General features: G+C 49.8%; 2 protein-coding genes across 9 annotated transcripts; one reads left to right on the top strand and one right to left on the bottom strand.

Moving 5' to 3' along the window:
• Nucleotides 1-505: 505 nt before the first annotated feature.
• On the bottom strand, nt 506-20226 carry Mapk15 (mitogen-activated protein kinase 15). Of its 7 annotated transcripts, none has more exons than XM_063263083.1 (16): nt 20091-20226; nt 7190-7346; nt 5711-6071; nt 4590-4688; nt 4441-4470; nt 4238-4328; nt 3656-3786; nt 3412-3575; nt 3116-3255; nt 2451-2508; nt 1910-2047; nt 1727-1832; nt 1403-1601; nt 1192-1295; nt 948-1116; nt 506-804 (listed from the first exon to the last, which is right to left on the bottom strand). In XM_063263083.1, the coding sequence occupies exons 3-16, from the start codon at nt 5777-5779 to the stop codon at nt 563-565; spliced, it is 1740 nt and encodes a 579-aa protein (XP_063119153.1). In that variant the 5' UTR covers nt 5780-6071; nt 7190-7346; nt 20091-20226; the 3' UTR covers nt 506-562. The 7 variants fall into 7 exon arrangements, with proteins under 7 accessions (XP_063119153.1, XP_006241841.1, XP_038934462.1 ...); XM_006241779.5 differs by having other exon boundaries at nt 506-879; nt 988-1116; XM_039078534.2 differs by having other exon boundaries at nt 988-1116.
• Nucleotides 19771-21574, top strand: Ccdc166 (coiled-coil domain containing 166). Of its 2 annotated transcripts, NM_001130509.2 has the most exons (2): nt 19771-20431; nt 20535-21574. In NM_001130509.2, exons 1-2 carry the CDS (start codon nt 19997-19999, stop codon nt 21474-21476), a joined length of 1377 nt encoding a protein of 458 aa, NP_001123981.2. In that variant the 5' UTR covers nt 19771-19996; the 3' UTR covers nt 21477-21574. The 2 variants fall into 2 exon arrangements, with proteins under 2 accessions (NP_001123981.2, NP_001156991.1); NM_001163519.1 differs by having other exon boundaries at nt 19771-21574.
• Nucleotides 21575-22022: the final 448 nt, after the last annotated feature.

Here is a 22022-nt window from a genome sequence, read left to right as displayed (position 1 = left end):
AAACCTTTTGGCTCCAGTTCTGACTGGCTCCCTGCCGTGTTGGAATCATACCCAACCGTCTCCTATATTCAGTTATTTGATTTCTGAAATCTGTCTCATTTCACACAGTTACCACGGCTATGCAGGCACCAAGTCTGCCCTCCCCACGCCTTGTCTGTTTTGCCATCTGCCCTACAGTGACCAGCAGCTTTAGACAGCTCCTCTAGCTGGTGGTGGGGAAATGGTTTCTCTGTGGTCTACGCCAGCCCTGCTTCAGAGGCTATGTCGAGAACTTGGGTTACTACACAAGTCTGAACCCACGCCAAGTCCCTTACAGTAGAGCCCCACAAGACCTTCAAGGTGTCTTCCTGCCCTCCTTTTTACCAAGACCTGGAGACAGGCCAGGAGTTGGTCACTGTGTGTGTGTGTGTGGGTAAGGGGGGGTCGGGGTCGGGGTTAGGGTACAGGCTGCACTCACAAAAGGTAGCAAGAGGATGGTAGTGGGTGAAAGATGGCTTAGCTGGTCTAAGAAAGATAAAACTTTATTGGAATAAATTGTTGGGGGTGGAGTGGAAACCTCCATCTACTCCCCCTTAGGGGAGAGAGGCTCAGAGAACCCTCCTGGAACTCGAAGGCGGGGAGGCAGAGAAGGGAGATGATGCGCTGGGGTCTGGGGGCCGGCGCCAGTTTGCCGCAAGGAGGTTGGTGGGCGGCTCACGCACGCGGTCCGGGGAGCAGAGGCAGGCGGCCCAGCGCGGAGCGGCACACGGTCCCGTAGGCCTGGGAGTAGCCGCCAAGAGCAGCTCTGGCTGCACCCTGGGCCCCCTGCGAGACCGAGATGCCAAACATCCTTCGGCCGGGTCGGGGTTCCGGGGCCTCCCGGGGCAGGCGGGAAGGGACCTGCACGCAGGCGAGGGTCTTGTTCAGGAGGGGGAAGAGGGGAGCAGGGATCTGGGGGGGGTACGAACCGCACTGAAGGGAGCTGGGAAGGGCCGGGGCCGGGCTCACCCGTCGCGCGCCGACAGCCCTTGGCCCACCGCCCCGGGCCGGATCACTGCGGATCAGAGGCTGATTGGCCGCCTGAGCCGCGGCCTGTGAAGTCAGGGAGGGCGCCACCGCCCTAACGTGAGTCTTCACCTGGAGGGGGTGCGCCAGTCGGTCACGGAAAGGGACCGCAAGCGGCTCTTCCGTGCCCACCCAGCCTCGACTTACCCCTGAGGGTGCGGAGGGTGGCTCCCCTGTGGCCCCTGGGGGCCTTTCCCCGCTGCCTGGCGGCGGAAGTTGGTACAGGGGGTCTGAACTCTGCCTGCGAACTTCTGTGGGGTCGTAAGAGCAACCCCCGGAGTTAGGTCCCCGCTGGTGCACACGTTGGTTGCCCTACACAGAAGGGGCCAGGGGTGCGTGGGAGGCAGGCAAAGCTCACCCACATGCTCGGGATCGTGACCATGGCCATTCTGAGGTTTGGGTCCGCGTTTCCGCGCAGGCGTCTCCGCCAAGACCTGGGGGAGGACTCCGGGCTTGAGCGATTGCCTCTGGGAAGCCCTGAGCTCTGCCCGCGAGGCCACAACCCCCAAGTCTTCCTCTCGAGGGCTGCGGCTGTTCCGTCTCCGCTCCAGGATCATCTGCGGAATGGGAGGGGCGCTCAGAGGAGGCCGGACAACAGTGGGGTCGTTGCAGTGCCGGTGGACAACACTGGGGTCAAGGGTGTCCGTGGAGAGCGGACGACGGGAGTCCATAGCCCCAGCACCTGGTACAGGCGGTTGCGATACTCTGGTGCAGAGAGCTGGTCTCCTTCGTGTACCGGGAGCCGCACATCGGACCCCCGTGTCCACTCGCGGTCGGGGCAATGGAATCTGAGGAGCCAGGAAAAAAAATAGATGCAGGTGCGATGGGGACACAAGTGGCAGGGCTTCCACCCCTGCCGTCTTACCTCTGCACGTAAGGGTGTTGAAGAGCCTGCTCTGCACTAAGCCGTTTGTCCGGAGCAAATGCCAAGAGTCGCTTGAGGAGGTCCAGGGCTTCTGGGGGGGTGTCTGGCGGCAGGAGGGCGTCCAGCGTCTGCCGTGGCCTGCGGGCAGCCGCCTGTCGTCTCCTCTCTAGGGCCCCACCCGCGGAACCTTCTGTCTGTACGTGATCTCTGCTTTTCTGCTCGTGTAAATCCCACTGAGTCCTCTTTCCGAGGGGGTCATCACTTCACCCCCTCCTCCCCGCGCAGTGGGACGCTCCCCCCTTTTCTAAGGCTGGGGTGTTCTCATTTTTGGGAAATGGGTCTCAGTTTTCTTAGTTTTCCCTTTTCCTTGTCGATCTCCTAGATTTTGCGCCACCCCACTCCACTTCGCAACTAAGCTTTAAGAAGCTGGGGCTAAGCACAGAGCTCTACACTGGTACAAACTGGCTCCTGTGTCAGCTGCAAGATGGCAGCCCCCTCCTGCGACCTGCACCCCTTCCCCGTGCCTAAGTGTTCCACTCACCTGGATCCAAGATTCTGCAGAATCAAAGCACTGTAGTCTGATCCAAGGCCCTGGAGCTCTGTGGGTGGGTGGAGGAAGGAGGTATAAGCAGGCAGTTTGGTGGAGGGGGAAGCCATTGCTTCTGCACAGAGTCTGTGGTCTAGAAGGGCTCAGACCCCTAAAAGCCAGCCCCTTGTCCTGTCTGAGCTTGTGAGTGCCAGTAGCTGTACCTTACCTAGAAACCAAACACTGCAATATGATCAGAGGATGCTGGGATGGTTACACCTCCCTTTGCTTCTACCCAAAAACCAGGACTTTGCAGAGAGAACAGAGTTGCCCTGCTGGGCCTTGAAGGTATCTCTCTCTTGCCATGCCCCTCTCTCCACAACCAATGCTCTCAGCAGCCAGTGCAGACGCGTCATTCCTGTTCTGATCAGCCTCCTCACAATCAGCTCCTTCCCGTTACTGTTTAACTTTCTCTGTCCCTGTGGCCAATTCGGCCTCTCTACATCAGCCGCCCCCAGCAGCTGCTCTCTAGGCCCTCCAATCCACCGGGCCCTTTCAGTCTTTCTGGGGCAGATGACTCCCTTCTATGCACAATATTGGGGCTGTGCCCTCTGACTCATTATCCTCTGCCTAGGGACAGGCTGCTGAGGTCGGGACCGGAGGTCAGTGTACATGCTCACCCTCCATGGAGGGCAATGGAATGGTCTCCAGGATCAGCTCCAGCTGGTGGAAAGTAGATGTACCCGGAAACAGTGGCTGCCCTCGAAGCATCTCTCCCAGTATGCAGCCCAGGCTCCACATGTCCACCCCAGGGGTATACCTGGGGCAGGAAGGGGCATGTGCAAGGGCAGGGAGCACAGGGGCGGAGGGCAGGATGGGAGTGCAGGGATAGAGCAGCAAGTACTCAATGGAGCCCAAGCAGGACCAGGACACAGGGGCCTGAAGGGAGGAGGTAGGTTGGGTGTCCGGCTGTTACCATCGGGAAGACAGAAGCACCTCTGGAGCTCGGTACCAGCGTGTGGCCACATATTCTGTCAGGGCCTGGCCCCCAGGCCCTTCAGGGAAGTCACTGAGGGAGCGTGCCAGGCCAAAGTCACATAGTTTCACCCGGCAAGCAGCATCCAATAGAACGTTGGCTGGCTGGAAAAGGGATGGGCTTGAGACCCAGCAGGCTGATGCACAGGGCAGTTGGGGAGCTGTGGGCACGGTGTGGACCTAACCTTCTGGTCCCGGTGAATGACGCGCCCTGAATGGATAAACTTGGTGGCTCTCAGGAGCTGGTAAAAGATGCAACGTTTGTGGATGTCCTCCAACAGTCTGCCCTTCTGGATGACCGCGTTCAGGTCGGTGTCTGCGAAGGGGCAGGAGCCGGGGAAGGAGACGCAGGTCAGTCTGGAGGGTGAAGAGTGCAGGTCTGTACTACTTTGAGCCTGCACCAGCCCTCAGCCCATCCTGGGCTCTCTCTGCCATCTACCCAGCCATTCCACCCATCTTCACTGTCAACAGAACCATAGTGGTCTATGGGATTGCTCTCAATCCACTTCATGCTGTTCTTGGTATGCACGCTGAGCAGGATGGGGAGAACAGCAAAGGAAGGCAAAGCAAGGATTCTATGCAGGGGGGAGGGGGGAGGGGGGCACCACTGCCAGACCAGTGCAGGGAGAGGGGGTTCACCAGCTCTGTGCTCAGGTTCAGGGGACAGATGAGAGTGACAGACACAGCAGGGGCCAGGCAGCAAAGGAACATGAGGAGGGAGGCAGGCCACTCAAGGAGGGCTGGGGTCTGGCCAAGGTCTCACTCACCCATGGACTCAAACACCAGGTAAATATCCCTGTCATTCTTTGCTGGGATTACATCAAGCAGGCGGATGATGTTGGGATGGCCCCCAAACTCCTAGGAAGACAGACTTGCTGCACCCTGGGCTACTGGGGTCAGCTTCTCCCTTGTCTCTGGGGACCTACACCCAGGGAAAGGACGTTGTGGCAAGATGGCCTGGGCCACTTACCCGGAGAAGCATGATTTCACGGAAGGTCCTCTGTAAGAAACAGAAATGCTCAGCCAGGCTGACCCAGAAATGCCAGGAATCCTACTGTGACGGGTCCTCCCCTCCCCACACCTCTATGCTCCCCCCCCCCATACTCCCCCTCCACTTACCTGAGCATCTGTCTGGTCCCTAAAGGCATCAAAGATTTTCTTGATGGCCACTACCTCACCAGTCCTCCGGTCCATGGCCTTCCATACAATGCCGTAGGCCTGGGGAACACATGGTCAACTTGCTGAACAAGGGCTCTCTACTACACACATATATACATTCCAGCCAGCCAGGCAGCCCCATCCAGCTCTGAATACTGGGAGCGGTCAGAGTGCGACAGGACCCGAGTAACAGAGCCTACAACAACTAACTGTAGCATGTTCTGAAGTGGGAAAAGGGGTGAGAGCTAGAGAGGTCCCTATGTAGCTGTGAAGCCACAAGTGGACACTTCTGGGCAGGACCTGCTGTCTCTGCAATGACCTTTAACCCTTCCAGCTCCCCACACTTTCTGACCCTTTCTCTACAACCCTATTCCACCTGCTGAATTAACCTTCAGAATGTATCCAGGACCTCCTGGCTTCCCTCTCTCCCACTAAGCTGTGCACTGGCTTCCAGCCTTGCTAGAGGTTGGCTCCCTACTTTCTCAGCCACTCCCACCCATTACAACCAAGGAGCTTCACCAGAGTTAACAGGATGAGCTTTGTAAAGTGTTACCAACAAGTGCTACAGCTCACCAATTAAATAAAGTCAGAGTCTTGAAGGTTCCCAGATCCCTCCACACAATGGGGACCATCACTGTCACTCTCCCAACTCCTCCTAGCTTCATGAATAAAAATGCAGTCTCCAACAGCCAACAGGTCTTTGCTCCAGGGCTGTTGCAATCGATGTTTACTTGATCCCCTCCATGATGCACAGAGAACACACGCACAATCACACACATTCACACATATAACCCCAATATGCTCAGACCCAGTTACAATCACGAATACACCCATGCTCGCACACAATTCCTGTTCTCACTCTATATAGCACTCAGACCTTCCTGAGCCTGCCTTTCAGGGCTTGGTTCTCGAGTGCCACCTGGTTTCCTAGTTTCCTTATGGAAAGTAGAAGCCTCGGATGAGGCAGTACCTGAGCCAAGGCATCAGCGTCCATTATCAGAAGAACTAGATCTTGAGGGGGGCTGACCAGACCCACGAGTAACTGCAGTGACCCTCATATGACAGGATGTCCCCACGCTCACCCCCTTCCCAAGCCTCCGCTTGATCAGGTATCTCTGGGATACATGACGGTCCACCTCGGCAGCACACATGGTGAGAGGCAGACGCTGGCTCTTTGTCCACCGATTCTTTCCTTGGAGCTGGACCTGTTGATCCGTTGGCTTGGGAACCGGCAGTCGCGGTGCTCCTCCCTTGCGCCTGCGCCAATGGGCGGGGTCTGCAGCTAGCCCCACCTGTCCACTTGTTTTTCCTGGTCAGTGCTGCACGCTGGGTGGAGGTTGAGGTGGGGAGGCAGCTCTGCTAGCCCCTGAGTTGTGCACATCTCAGGGCACAAGAGGGTGCTGAGTATCGGGAAATCAGAGCCAGGCTCTCTCAGGAACGAAGCTGTTGGTTGCAATAGTGAATGAAAAGTTGGTGAGATCCGGGTGAAGTGGGTGCCCTAGGCCCTGGTGGAAGAGCACTAGAGAAGGTGACTAGGAAAGTGGCCCAACGCTTTGAGGCTCCAGGCCTGCTTGTCAGGGGAGCTGAATGGAGCCCAAAGGCATGGGCCTCCCAGAGGACCAAAACACTGGGCACATTGACGAAAGGGAGGAGGTTGTAAGGGACCAGGAGGTCGCGATTATGCTGGCACAAGAGCAGGGAACACATGGAACTGGATCCAGGCCTTTGTTAGGATGTGGGAGGGGTGGCAAGCCTGGGCTGACTGGAGAGACATGTGGCTCAGTGGTAGAGTGCTTGCCTAGCATGCGTAAAAACCAGAGTTCCATCCCTACCACCCTCAACAAAACGAAAGATGGAAGATGCCGATTATGCCTTCCCAGGTTCCTTTGCCTCAGTTTCCTTAAGAAAACTGGGTGACGCCCAGGGACCTCATCCCTGAAGGCAGGTAACCACCAGGGCGCCCCCGGAAGCCACAGGGAGAGTGATCCCAATTCTTCCTCCACTTGTCAGTCACCTACTTCTGGGCCCTTCTGTTGTTCCCACCAGAAGCTCTGGGGAGGCCTGGCCCAGTGCAGTCACTGAGAATGAAGGACCATTTCCACCAGCATGGCTCAGAGTCACATAAGCAGGGCCAAGCAAGTCTGAGTGGTACATAGAACAAGGGCAGGAATTATGTGAGCCTGGGTGTAGATGAGTTAATTTGTGTGTATTACAGAGCTTTGATGGTGAAGGGAGCAGGTGACACAAGAGGTATTGGACTAGAATGTCACTTAGGGGACAGTAGAGAATCAGGCAGAGCTCTGGGGTCTCACATTCACTGTCAGATTGCCAGCATGTTTAGGGACCAGCCCCCCCCTTTTTTAGCAAGCTTTAAATCTATTGTAGATAAATATTTGTGTAAAATTGTTTACACAAAACGTTGTGTAAAAGAGTGAATGTGAATCACAACCCCCCCCCAAAAAAACAAAAAAAAAAACAAGAAAAAAATCCTATAAACCTCAAACTTACACAAGAAACCATCATCATTATCATTTAGTTAGTGGATTGAGTAGTTAAATTACCCTGTGCTACAGCTTTTGAAGAGAGTTTCTTGAGGCTGGAGAGGTTGCTCAGTTGTACTGACTGCTCTTCTGCAGGATCCAGGTTCAATTCCTCCTGGTGACTGTATGGGTGCTCAGTTACAATTTTCTGTGACTCCAGTTCTGGGGATCCCAACACCTTCATACAGATACACATGCAGGCAAAACTCACGCAATTTGAAGTAATAATAATAGTAGTAATAATAATAATAATACAAAAATAAAAATAAAATAATAATAATGATAATAGTATAATAGTATAGTAATAATAATATGAAGAAGAAGAAGAAGAGGAGGAGGAAGAGGAGGAGGAAGAGGAGGAAGAGAGAACTTTCAGCTTTTCCTGTTCTTTCTGCCTTGCTTCATTGAATGTCTGCATCAACCATGGTAGCAGACACGTCAGGCCTGTGGCAACTGGTGGCCAAAGTATAATGCCTCTCTGGTGGCATGGTCTGTGAGGTCTGTCTGACCACTGGCGGAAACAGTGTGCTCCTCCTGCATCCCGGGGAGGACTAAATGCCCCACTGGGGGCTGGAGAGATAGCTCAGGAAGTTGTGATGACAGAAAAGTGAGAGACAGTAAGCAGAATTTACAAAGGACTCGTCAGTAAACAAGCTCAGGATATATCATTACCCAGAAATAGAATTTAGCCAAGGAGACCTGCTTCCAATATGACTGGAAGATACATAGTGAACTAAGCAGACCTCTTAAGAACTGCAGAAAGATAAGAAACGTAGAGCCGTACTCTAGTGTACTTAGGGTTAGGGAGGGTACATTTTTATTAGGTTTTGTTCTCGAAGACATTTGGATCTGTTTCCATATCAAAAGGAGTGCAATCTTTCCAGGCTGGATGACGCTGCTTAACAATGACCTAGAAACAACACTGATCTATTTCAAAATAACTGGGAACTATCTCTGCTACGTTAATCTTCCCGTTTGCCCAAAACGGCCAAGCTTACAGTTTCTATAAAATGTGTTGAATCGCTCAGAGTGTAACCTGGGGCTGGGACCTAAAAGAGATTTACGGGCAAGTCCAAGTGCGGAATGTTCTAGCTTAAAACTCTGTGTTGGCTGCAAAGTATTTCTGTCCTGGGCCAGTTTCTCTTTGGGATTAAGCCAGAACCGGATTCATACTGTTACACAACTTCGTCGTTTCCTTGTTATTCCCCAGGTGTTTGGAGTAAAACCTCACTTCCTGCCTCAGTACCTGTACAGATGTGAGGACAAAGGGGCCTGAGTGTGATCCCCAGAACCATGTAAGAGCCGATCCCACTGCCTGCAGGTGGGGCTAGCTGGATCCTCAGAGCTTGCTCACTGGCCTGTCTAATTAAGCTCCACATCCCACTGAGAGACCCTGTCTAAAAGAACAAGGTAGAGGTGGGCAGACACACTTGCATAGGCAGCGACACACATATGCACCTGCACAAACATGAACACACACACACACCCCAAAAATTCTACAATGACAGAGAGAAAGAGAACACCCCACAAGCACAACTGTACTGGGATCTCCAAGTTTGTTTAGGTGGAACACAGGATACAGTGCATTCAGAGAAAATTAGGCTCTTTCTCTTGCTCTCTCTTCTCTTCTCTTCTCTTCTCTGCTCTCGTGCCCTCTTTGTCCATATCCTTTCTCTCCCCATACACCCCCTTCCCTCCTCGTACTCCTGGCTGGCCTTTGTTCCTCCCTTTTTCTACTCTTCTTCTTTCATTAAACATCTCCATGTAGAAAAAAAGAAAAAAGAAAATTGGGGAAAACGTTTCTAATGTAACAGTACAAGTTTCCTTAAAATATAGGAACGTTAAAAATGATTTATTTTCACTGGGTATGGTGGTGTGAGGTCCGAATTGAACCCCTTCTGGAACCCCCTGAATGAGATCCAGCTTTTTGCTTCCTGGAAGGGAGGGATCCTTGTGCTCAGAGGTTTGTGGTGGGAATTTTCCCACTGGCCCAAGATTGGCCCCCATTCTGGTTCTTTGAGCAGCGCACACCTTTAATCCCAGCACTGGGGAGGCAGAGGCAGGAAAACCTCTGTGAGTTTGAATCCAGCCTGATTTACACATCAAGTTCCAGGACAGCCAGATCTAAATCTATGCTAGCTGAGAAGTATTTCTGTTCAAGGCCAGTTTCATTTTGGGTTTCGAAACCCTAGCGGGTTTTGTTTAAAGATAGGTTTTACTTTATGTTATGTGCTGAGTGTTTTGTCTGAATGTTTGTATGTGCACTGTATGTGTGCCTGGTGCCTGCAGAAGCCAGAGTGGGCACAAGAGCCACTGGAACCAAAACTACAGATGATCGTGAGTTTTCCTTTGTGTGCTAGGGACCGAACTCGGGTCTTCTACAAGAGTTAAGTGTTCTTAACTACTGACCCATTTCTCTGGCCTTGAGAAAAACAATTGACAGTAGATTTGCGCCTTCTTCAGTTTGTGAGTTTCTAATTTCATAAAACAAAAAAATTAAGGCGCAAGCAGCCGAGGTGCCTATTTACATCTCAGTCTCTACCTGATACAGGGTGTGGCTGGCACACCCCACCCTCTACCCCAGAACTCTCCAGCCCAGGGGCTGGGCTTCCCGTCCCCCAGAGGCTCCTCCCTATACAATCCAGATATTTTGATTACCTGCTCTCCTTTTGTACCTTTGTCCTCCTGGCTGCTGTACTTCCTGTGCTCTCCCTTCCCTCCCCCTCCCGCCACATGGTTCAGGGTCATGACCACTCTAGACTCTCCCAGATGTGTCTGCCTCTGGCTATGTTCTCCTATGCTTTCCCAGCACACATAGGAGCAGTCACGTCCTTTCCTTTTTCTTTTTTCATTCATCAACCCGGATGTACCAAATTCTGGCACTTTCTCTGGGAGCCAGGCTCAGGGTAAAGAAATCTACATATGGAAAGATCCTCAGGCCATCACCCCATTCTCAGAGGTTTCAGGGGATAACTGTTCCCCAAAAAACAAAGTGGGGATGATAGTTGTACACTAAAGGGGACATCAGTATATTAGAGCTAAGGCAGCTGATGCCATAGTTGATGGTGCAGCTTTGCACAGAGACATGGCTTTCCACAGGCCTGTAATCCCTCTGTGCCAGTCTCTGGTGGATTTGTTCCCTTCTGCTGGAGGGCAGGAAACTGACAAAACAAAGGGGTGGCTTGCAGGTTCTTGCCATGCACTCAGGTTCCCTCATATCACAGAAGTTTTTTTTTGAACTACCAAAAAAAAACAACTGGGGTGTGTGTGTGTGATGGAGAGATGGCTCAGCAGTTAAGAGCACTGACTGCTCTTCCAGAGGTCCTGAGTTCAAATCCCAGCAACCACATGGTGGCTCACGACCATCTGTAATGAGATCTGATGCTCTCTTCTGGTGTGTCTGAAGAGGGTGACAGAATAACCTCAGACCAGCAAAAATAAATAAATAAATAAATAAATAAATAAATAAATAAATAAATAAAAGAGAGGGGGGGTAGAAGGAATGAACAGACATTCACATACACACACACACACACACACAGGACAATAAAATAACAGGAATCAACAAACGCTGTTCATTGATGGCTTTCAATATCCACCATTCCAACAACATATACATAAAATAAATAAATCTTTTTAAACAATTAAGGAACAGAAATCAACGAGTGTTCAGCTTAGAAGTCTTTTTGTCAACTTGATACAAACTAGAGCCATTGGGAAGAGAAAACCTTTACTGAGGGAGTCCCTGTGTTAGGCTGGCTGGTGGTTCTGGGTCCTATAAGGAAGCAGACTGAGGAAACCGCGGGAGCAAGCCAGCAAGCAAGCAGCCTCCTCCATGGCTTTTGCTTCAGTTTCTGCCTCCAGAAACTGACCGCCATGTAAACACCAGTGTGCTGTTCAAGACTTCAGGTTCCTTCTCTGATGCTGATCTCACTGAGAGACAGCTTAGCTGATCCTTGTCTGGGGAAAGGTAGCTGGTCCAGGCCACCTCTATTGACTCACAGGGTTTTGTTCAAGTCTGGGCCTGAGCAAAATGGAATAGACACTGTCTTAAAGATTCCTCCATCTTTCCTGAGAGACATAGCCAGAATACAGCAAATACATAGGTGAATGCCATCATTAAACCACTAAACTGAGAACGGGACACACGTTGAAGGAATCTTAGAAAGGACTGAAAGAGTTTGAAGGGGCTCGAGACCCCATATGTACAACAATGCCAACCAACCAGAGCTTCCACGGACTAAGCCACTACCCAAAGACTATATACATGGACTGACCCTAGGCTCCAACCTCATAGGTAGCAATGAATAGCCTAGTAAGGGCACCAGTGGAAGGGGAAGCCCTTGGTCCTGCCAAGACTGAACCCCTAGTGAACATGATTGTTGGGGGAGGGCGGTAATGGGGGGAGGATGGGGAGGGGAAGCCCATGAAGAAGGGGAAGGGGAGGGATTAGGGGGATGTTGGCCCGGAAACCGGGAAAGAGAATAACAAATAAAATGTAAATAAGAAGTACCCAAGTTAATAAAGATGGGGGAAAAAAAAGATTCCTCCATGTTCAAAAGAGAAAGGAGTCTCAGAAGTTTTGTAGGGTCCTGTGTGAGATCCCGATCTTCCCCGAACTTGGTGGAGTTCATTATTCCAAGGCCACCAGGTGTCAGGCGGAAGAAGGTTTTGTGGGATCTTTTTTCCTTTTCCTTGGCAGTCAACTCCTGCATGCCTATTAAATATCCCAATATATTTTTTTTTTTCCGGAGCTGGGGTCTGAACCCAGGGCCTTGTGCTTCCTAGGCAAGCGCTCTACCACTGAGCTAAATCCCCAACCCCCTAAATATCCCAATATTTTAAGTAAGAATAATTATAATCTGATACTCAGAAGGGAAGAGCACACACCTCTCCTCTGCCCTGCCAGGGCTTCAGCCCATTCTTTGATCATGGGGTCACTAATTACAATATGCCTCATGCCTTGTAGGAGAATAGAGGACAGATAGGCAAGAAAAGAGATGTAGTTAAAAAAAAAAGAAGAATGTGTGGTTTGGATGAGATGTTCCCCTCAGTCTTAGGCATTGAAATACTTGATTCTCAGGTGGCTGAACTGTTTGGGAAGGACTAAGAGGTGTGGCTTTTTTGAAGGAGGAATGTCAGAGCTCTCAGGCCAGTGGTGTTGGCATACATCTTTAATCCCAACACTCGCGGAGACACGGGCAGGCTGATCTCTATGAGGACAATGTGGTCTACAAAGCAAATGCCAGGCCAGCCAAGGCTCCATAGTGAGACCTTGACCCAAAACAAAAACAGAAAACAGAAAATGTCCACTTTTTTTTAATATTTTATTTATTTATTATATATGAGTACACTGTAGCTGTCTTCAGACACACCAGAAGAGGGCATTAGATCTCATTACAGATGGTTGTGAGCCACCATGTGGTTGCTGGGATTTGAACTCAGGACCTCGGGAAGAGCAGTCGGTGCTCTTAACCGCTGAGCCATCTCTCCAGCCCAAAAATGTCCACTTTTTTTTTTCTTTTTTTCGGAGCTGGGGACCGAACCCAGGGTCTTGCGCTTCCTAGGCAAGCGCTCTACCACTGAGCTAAATCCCCAGCCCCGAAAATGTCCACTTTTAATGGAGGCTTGCCACCTTGTCTTTGCTGATGCACCATGGTCTCTAACTCTCTGAAACAGGAAGCTCCACATAAACCCTTCCTTCCATAAGCTGTCTCAAGTAGGTGAGCTATTGAGCTCTTCAGAAAAGTCCTTGTTGATCAAAACAAAAGGGATTTCAGCTACATGGAGTTCACACACATCTTCCAAGAGGAAGCAAAAGAGCAAAAAATGACTGGATTCCAGATTGGCAGACAGACAAACATTCCTGCTGCACCTTGGGATATCAGCTCTCCAGCTCCATATTTTCTTCAATAAATTTTTTAAAAAATATCAATTCATGCCCAGTGAATACTTTGACTCTTTTTTTTTTAATATTTACTTTTTTTTTTTTTTCCGGAGCTGGGGACCGAACCCAGGGCCTTGCGCGTGCTAGGCAAGCGCTTTACCACTGAGCTAAATCCCCAACCCCTAATATTTACTTATTTATATGTAAGTACACTGCAGCTGTCTTCAGACACACCAGAAGAGGGCATCGGATCCCATTACAGATGGTTGTGAGCCACCATGTGGTTGCTGGGAATTGAACTCAGGACCTCTGGAAGAGCAGTCAGTGCTCTTAACCACTGAGCCATGTTTCCAGCCCAAATACTTTGACTCTTACACTTTTGATTTGTCTCAATCATTTATGGAATTACAGCTACCTTAATCAGGTGGTGTCAAAAGTTCATGAAAGTTGGTTAAAACGTGTATCGGTTGCCCTGACCTGCATAGGAACAGGTCATGAGGAGAAGAAAACATGTAAGAACGCCTGCTGCTAAAATTCTGATCTGGAGGCAGCCTCACCAACATCCCTCTCTCCCCCTAAGACCCAAAGATAAACCAAAGCGCAGTTCTACAGGAGTTCACTCTGGGGAGACTACTGAGTTTATTGGGCTTCCTGACAGAGCCTGGATGAGTGGATCAGTGGGGCAAAATCTTCCTCAACAGGGTTGGTGGCTTTCCCATCATAGCTCCTTAGAGGAGCCCTCTGTCCTAGTCCTTTCCCTCCCTATAGCCTCTAGCTCCTCCCTTAGGCCATGTGCAACTAAGGGCAGAGTTGCAGACAACAGGTTGCTGCATACTCAGGTGAGGGTCCCGTGACAGTCCTTGTCCCTCTAGGAGGGGATGTAGACAGTCAAGAAGCCCAACTAGACTGGTCTTTTGTAAGTGGCCATGGCTGGACTCCTGAAGATGGCAGATGTTTGACTCAGAGGAAAGTCAACTATAGCAGTCTGGCCATAGACAGGGCATGGATTGATCACTTCCCCAGTGGTTTTGGCTTTCCCCAGTTTTCTGTAACAGATTGGGTACAACTTTCGTAGCAAAAGAGTATTTTTAAAAAAGATTTATTTCTCGATCCCCAGCTCCGAAAAAAAAAAAAAAAGAAAAAGAAAAAAAAAGATTTATTTCTTTTACTTATATGCATACACTATAGCTGTTGTGAATCAACGGGGTTGCTGGGAATTGAACTCAGGACCTCTAGAAGAACAGTCAGTGCTTTTGACCCCTGAGCCATCTCTCCAGCCTAAAAGACAGTATTTTAAGACCAATACCTAGTTGTCTTACAAAACTCTTATAGTCAAGTTATATTAATACTAAAACAGGTTCTTCCTTGTCTTTAAATTTGATATTTATTTATGTGTTTCAAGTGTGAGAACATTACAGGACAATGTGGATTCGAACTATCAAATTCTGGTCATGAGACTATGTGGCAAGTGTTGTAACCTGTAAAGCCATCTCACCAGACCCTGAACTTAGTGTCTTAGATAGGGTTTTACTGCTGTGAACAGACAGCATGACCAAGACAAGTCTTATAAAGGACAACATTTAATTGGGATTAGCTTACAGGTTCTCAGGTTTAGTTCATTATTTTCATGGTGGGAACATGGCAGCATCCAGGCAGACTTGGTGCTGGGGAAGGAGTTCTACATCTCGATCTTCAGGCAGCAGAAGGAGAATGTGTACCACACTGGGCAAAGCTTGAGCACAGACCTCAAAGCCAGTCTCCACATACACAGACAAACTTTCTCCAGCAAGGCCTCACCTACTCCAGCAAGGCCTCATCTACTCCAGCAAGGCCACACCTACTTCACCAAGGTCACACCTACTCCAGCAAGGCCTCACCTACTCCAGCAAGGCCTCATCTACTCCAGCAAGGCCACACCTACTCCAGCAAGGCCTCACCTACTCCAGCAAGGCCTCATCTACTCCAGCAAGGCCACACCTACTCCAGCAAGGCCTCACCTACTCCAGCAAGGCCACATCTCCTAAACAAACACAGGAGTCTATGGACGCCATACCTGTTCACACCACTACACTTAGTATCATTCTATTTTTACTTATACTTGTTTTTTGTCTTTTGTTGTTGTTTTTTTTTTGAGACAGGATTTCTCTGTTCAGATCTGGCTGTCCTGAAAATTGCTCTGTAGATCAGGCTGGCTTCGAACTCAGAGATCTATTTGCCTCTGCCTCTCCAGTGCTGGGATTAAAGGCTTGTACCACCACCACCCAGTTACTTATACATTTTTATTTTTGAGACAGGGTCTTATGTAGCCCAGGTTAGCCTTTAGCTCCTTGATCCTCCTGACACCATCTTTCAAGCGCTAAGATCACAGGATCAAACCCTGACACCCAGTGGTATTTATATATTTTTATGAGGTGACCCCACACACACACACATCTACCTACCCAGCCAGTCCTAATTAACAACAAGTTCTCAAAGCATTAAGAATACTTTGTAGTATGGGGTTGGGGATTTAGCTCAGTGGTAGAGCGCTTGCCTAGCAAGCTCAAGGCCCTGGGTTCGGTCCCGGCTCCAAAAAAAGAACCAAAAAAAAAAAAAAAAAAAGAATACTTTGTAGTGAGTGTAGCAAATTCCACAGAACTGAAACACTGCCTCTTAGAGAGAGGAGGCAACTCCTAAAGCTCAGGAAGTAAAAGAAACTTAGGTTCCAGAAATCTGAAACTTCCAAGATACACAGTGGCCCATGTCAAGGTACTTAAGCCTCACTGCCCATTCACAGTGAGATCCCCCCAACTGCCCAAGGTTATTCAAGCCCCCATTCTAGCCTACTGGGCTGCCAGAAAGCCCTATAGGGACTCCCAGGGATGCAGATTTCCTTCCCACATGCTGAGTGGGCTTTGGGTTATGCAGTTGCCTTTAAATGGTCTATGTTCCTATAAGTAACCCCAGTAAACTCAGTGGTTCATGAAGCTAGACCTAGGTGGAACAGATTCTGTGGTGGTCTGTTCATGTCTCCCCAGGAAGAGTCCCACAATTGGAGGGCTACTAAAATCTTTTTTTTTAATATTTCATAAACTCAGTGATCCTCAGATCTGTTCATAACATTTTTTAAGAAAGTGTGTTAGTAAGCGTGGACAAACCTGAGCAGGAATTCTACCGCTAACAACAGGGAGCAAAATAAGCAGACCTGTAAGTTTTCCCTCAGAGCTGTCCTGAAGGCTGAGGCTTCGAGCTGGAGGAGAAACGGACACACAGCACCCGAGGTGGTGCTTTACCTGGCCCTAGAGAACCATTTCCATTTTTAAAAGTTTATCAACTCAGGGGAAAACAAAATCGGTGAAGAACTTTCTCTGAAAAAGGAAGGCACTGAATGGGCTGTGGTTATCTGGGAGAGACAGGAAGGTTGAAAGGACAGTCCTGTTTCCAGTCTGATGATAAAGAAACACATTGAAAGACAAAGTATCGGCTCAAGGCCCCCCACGGCCCAGTTCTTGGCACAAAGGATATTTATTTGACCCAGAAGGACAGAAGGACAGGGAGTGAGATTCAAACACAGGGGACAGAGGGTAAGGAAGAAGGGGAAGAAACAAAGGAGAGGGGGAAAGGGTGTTTGTCCTGAATGAAATAGGACAAAGGGCTGCTTCTGGATAGAGGATAGGAGAGTGGTGTTTTATAAAGGTACAAGGGGAAACACTGTGTTAAGATGAGGTGTTTAATTCGAATTGGGCCCAAGGGGGCTTTTGATTGCTGGACTTCAATTCTTTGATAGTTGGACCTTAGAAGTCCAAATCCTTATTTTCCGTAGTTGTATTTTAAAAGATTCGGCTGTTATTGGAACCAGGCTGCCGAGAATCCATGTATATATTTGAACTAATACCATCCTTATAACAGTTACGTTTCCAACTTAAGTTTTTACTCCATTATGCACAGTTTGAGATAAATAAATTTTTGAAATATGGACACTGAAAAAAAAAAAAAGAAGTCCAAATCCTGGAACAGACCTTGATATCTAGCTTTAGGGGTGTAATCTAATGGTTTTTAGCAAGGCAGAGGGAAGAGGGGAAGAGGGAAAGGCCTTGGTGAGACATGCTCATCAAACTCAAGCTACCCTTCACATGCGCCCCCACACGGTTAATTATACAAAACAAGGAAGTCAAGAAAAAGCTGTAACTCTAAGGAAACACCCAAGGTGCAGCAGGGATATTTGTCTGTCTGCCAATCTGGAAGCCAGTCATCTTTGTCTTTTGCTCCCTCTTGAAAGCTGTGTGTGAACTCCATGCAGCTGAAATCCATTCTTGTGAACAAGGGCTTCTCTGTATAGCTCACCCACTTCCTCCTCTATATGGTCGCTCAGGATGTCAGCAGCTCCCTTTCTGGCCCAGCTGCTTCTTCACCAAAGCTACCAAAAGCATTCCTCAGGATCTATTACCAGGTGACATCTTACCAAATACAGAGGTACACGGTGACATTGATGGAGCCTGGCATCTTGTTCAGTGTGGCATCCAGATAGCCACTAACTGGATTTTTCCCCAGTGAGGCAAACAGACTGTACAAATTCTCAGTTCTTCCTTGTTCAGGAAGCCAGTCTGGTTCTAGTTGATCATGTCTTTTTTTTTCCCCCTCCCAAGGTAGGGTTTCTCTATGTAGCCTTAGTTGTCCTGGAACTCAAGTCTGTAGACCAGGCTGGTCTTGAACTCAGAGATCCTCCTGCCTCTACCTTCCGAGTGCTGGGATTAAAGGCCTGCACCACCACTGCCCAGCCCAGTTTATCATGTTAAAGGTCTCTTTTGCCTCCTAGATCTGTGATTGGTCAAACATTGCAAACACATGGGGTGTTGTGTGCTCAGGGTACTTCTTGGTCATCTTGTCTGTTGACAAGGGTGATGGTGGATGGAGTTGATGCACAGAGTCAAAGCAAGCCGCTGGTTTACTTGCTGCTGTGCTGAGCCCGCATCTCCCATTGAACCGTCACCTCCGGTATCCACTAGCAAACTGGCAGACTGCCAATGTTTTCAGATCAGGCCTAAATCCTGTAAACATGCTGTCCATGTAGAGTCAATAACAAAAAGGGAGACATCAAGTCCCTGGTGTTCCCCTTGTATCCTCTAGATAACTGGCCTACTGGCAAAAAAGAGCTAAGAAGGTATGATGGGTGGGCCTCTCGGAAAAGTGCACTGGTTAAAAAAAAAAGGACAAAAGAGTCCTTTTGAAAAAAATATTTATTTATTGTTTATGAGTACACTGTCTCTGTCTTCAGACACACCAGAAGAGGGCATTGAATCCCATTACAGATGGTTGTGAGCCACCATGTGGTTGCTGGGAATTGAACTCAAGACCTCTGGAAGAGCAGATAGTGCTCTGAACTGCTGAGCCATCTCTCCAGCCCAAGGGTCCATTTTTAACCCGAGGGGCATTTAGCATTCATTAATGACCCACAGATAAGCAGGAGACACTAGGCCCCTGTCTTCTCTAGCTAGCAGATGTTACCTTTCCACATGGGCCTCTTTTAGTCTATCATAGATTAAAAGTTACAATCTACTAAGGGACTGAGCCTATGTAAGTGGAAATGAGGGGCAGATTTTGAGCCCCGGAAGGATGGGAAAGTTTGCATGTGAATTATGCTAGACGAGTAGGGAAAATGTTACCTCCCTGAAGAACCTAGACAATGAGGAATTCGGAGGGGGAGGAATATATAGGAGTATAAAAAGCCCTGTTTTGAACCAAATTTGCAGACTAGCTATTTTTGCATTTTTCTTTTTCTTTTTTTTTTAAATATTTGTTTTATGTAAGTACACACTTCGTTGTCTTAAGACACACCAGAAAAAGGCATTGGATTCCATTACAGGTGGTTGTGAGCCACCATGTGGTTGCTGGGAATTGAACTCAGGACCTCTGAAAGAGCAGTCAGTACTCTTACCTGCTGAGCCATCTCTCCAGCCCCTATTTTTGCCTTTTTCAATAGGTTGCATAGACTTTGCAAGGTTGTAAAATAAAATTTCCCATTTGCTGCTGAGTCTCCAGCACTCGGATTATGAAATGAAGACTGGTGTTTATCATGCATTTTTTCTGAAAGGTCTTAGTGCCTCCCAGTAGTACCCTTCCACCAAGGCCTCTCGGGATGCCAAGAGTCCCCTAAGTGATGTGTGCAGATGAGTGTGGTTGGTGAAGGCCTTTAATCCCAGCACTCTGGAGGCAGAGGCAGGCGGATCTCTGTGAGTTCAAGGCCAGTCCGGTCTACAAGGTGAGTCCAGGACAACCAAGGCTCCGTTATACAGAGAAACCCTGTCTCCACAACAAACAAACAAACAAACAAACAAACAAACAAACAAACGTTGTGTGTCTGGGGGCTTCGTCCTGAGAGCATGAAGACTTCACAAGGACAGGTGGAGGAAGGTTCATTCAATGCTGGATAGAGGGAGCTTGGGAAAGAGTCCCCTTATGCTGTGGGACCTGAAGAGCGTCTGGTGGAGTGACAGCTAGAGCACTAAAATCCTGGTGAGTGAAGAGTGGGGAGTCGGAAGTTAGTTCAGTGTCTTGAACCTTTGCCTGACTGCAATGCTATGACTAAAGAGTCATGCAAGGATATAAGAAACCATAGAGAATGAAAGATTGGATCAAGCCGTTGCCTGAGCAACAGAATGGGGCGAAGTACCGTGACCAAGTTCTGTCTCCATAGAGGATGTGCATGCTCGACGTCAACATTCCTAGAGGTCCGCACCAGGATGCGAAAGCCGTGGTCCAGAGGGAGTGCTCATATACAGATTGGCTACGGTGCTCTCTGATCCTTAATCCCGCCTGCTCTGAACCTCATAAACTGAAGACACATCCCTGAACCTAGGGTGTGGTTCTTCAGAATTTTTGGGTTAAGGAGGGGGAGTAACTGAGCTGGGGGAGCGGGTGGAGCACGGTGTTCTCATGAGTCCAGTTGGCCTGGGTCTCAAGCCATGGCGCCCAAGAAGAAGCGCGGACAAAACGCTGGGCGCAAGCAGGCGGGCCAAAGTGGGGAGCCACAGCTCTCGGAGCGCGGGCAGTACTTACAGCGCGAGTATGCGATGCTCTCGGAGAGCCTGGCGGTCTGTGAGCAGCGGATAGACGAGGTGCTGCAGAGCAATGCGTTCCTGAACAGCGAGGCGCAGCGCTTAAAGGAAGAAAACCGGCTTTTTGTCGGTTATGTGAGCGCGCACGCTCTGCGCTGCGCCAACGCCATCGTGCGCCTCGAGGACCAGAACCGCACAGACCTGGCGCAGATCCGGTGGCAGCGAGCGGAGCTGGCGTCGTTTTACCACGGCCGCGAGGACGGGGTGCGTGCACAGCTGCAGGAAATGAAGAAGCGCGCAGAAAACATGACACAGCAGGTGCAGGAGCTGCAGCCCTACAAGGCCAGTGCGCGCGCCCCCGCGGACCGGGCAGGGTCGAGAGGGGTGGGCACGCTCCCTACCGGTGCTCTGATCGGCACCCACCGCCCCACCTCACCCCATGTAGGAGTTGCAGCTGGAGCAGCTGGCACGAATCCGGACCCTGGAGCGTGAGCTGCTGCATATGCGCGTGGAGCACACGCAGCTCCTCCACCAGGTGAAGCAACGCTTCCTGGATGATAAGTCTGCTTTCGAGCGGGAGGCACGCCTGCACGTGCAGTCCCTGACACGTCGCGCAGAGCGGGAGGCAGCGCTTTCCCTTATTTCCCACGCACAGGCCCTCAAGGCAGACAATGGGCGTCTCCGACAAGAACTCATGAGGCTTCTCCAGAGGGCCCAGTTACTGCAGAACATGCGCCAGCAGCTGCTGGAGCAGCGGGAGCAGCTGCGCCGGGAGCACGTGGACATGCAGAACCTGGAGCACATGCACGGCTGGTTGCACAGGGGTCCCGGAGGGCCACCACTCTGGCAGCCACCCCAAAGCCACCAACCTAACTTGCGCATCGGGTCATTTGTCACCGCGCTGGACTCAACACAACACATGTTAAGAGCCCAGGCTGCACCCCAATCATTTTCGTCCTCCCGGGTTCCATCGGTGGATCAGTCGCACCGAGCCTCCAGGAGTCCATCCGTACTGTCCAGTGAGTCTTTCCCGGGCCGGTCTCTTAAGGCTGGGTCTGTGATTGCTCCCCGGAGTTCATCCGGTCTAAGATCTCGAGTCTCATCTCTGACTCCATCACGCAGGGGCTCGCGGATCTCATCCGTGACCCCGTCACGCAAGGGCTCCACAGTTCCATCCATGACCTCAGGTCCCTTGCGGCCACGGGAGGACTCTCGACTCTCTCCGCAGCCCTCCTTGCGTGAGATGTCTTCAGAAACTGACACACCTGCAAAATCCAGCTCCAAGCTTTTTTCAGGGCTGTCGGAAGATCACTTCCCTCTCAGCCCACAATTGGAAGAGACAGAAAACACTGTGGACAACACACAAACTGTCTTGGAGCAAGCCTGAACATACACGAGGGGGCAGGCCAATAGGTCATGGAGTGGGGAGACATACCTTGGAAGATTTCTTGGTGCATAAATATGTTAATAAAAGTGTAAAATGAACTCCGTGACACTCTGTCATTTACCCTGTACTTTAAGTGAGCAGAGGCCTGCAGCTCGAGCCACAAGAGAACTTGCTGTTTCCTTGTCTGCTGGAATTCAATGTTCTTCCACCAACAGCCAGCCTGGGTAGAGAACCAGCAAGGCAGGCATAGGTAATGCTCAGGTAATTTCAGCAGCAGAGAGCAGATTCTGTTCTCAGCGCAGGGGAGAAGTTCCTGGGCTTTCCCAATATATACATATACATATATACACATATACACACACATATATACATACACACATATATACATATATACATACACATACATATATATTCTAATTTAGGGAATACTGTAAGACTTATTGGGGATTCCCATTACCATCTATCTAGATGAACAGGGACATGTGTATTTGGAACTTTCAGTCATCTGGGACTCTGTCGGAGACAGTCATGCCCCCTAATTTCAAA

The sequence above is a fragment of the Rattus norvegicus genome, chromosome 7 (genome assembly GCF_036323735.1).
Source record: "Rattus norvegicus strain BN/NHsdMcwi chromosome 7, GRCr8, whole genome shotgun sequence".
NCBI classification, from domain to species: Eukaryota; Metazoa; Chordata; class Mammalia; order Rodentia; family Muridae; genus Rattus; species Rattus norvegicus.
The sequence above is the reverse complement of the archived record's forward strand: the minus strand, read 5'-3'. Positions and strand labels throughout refer to the sequence as shown.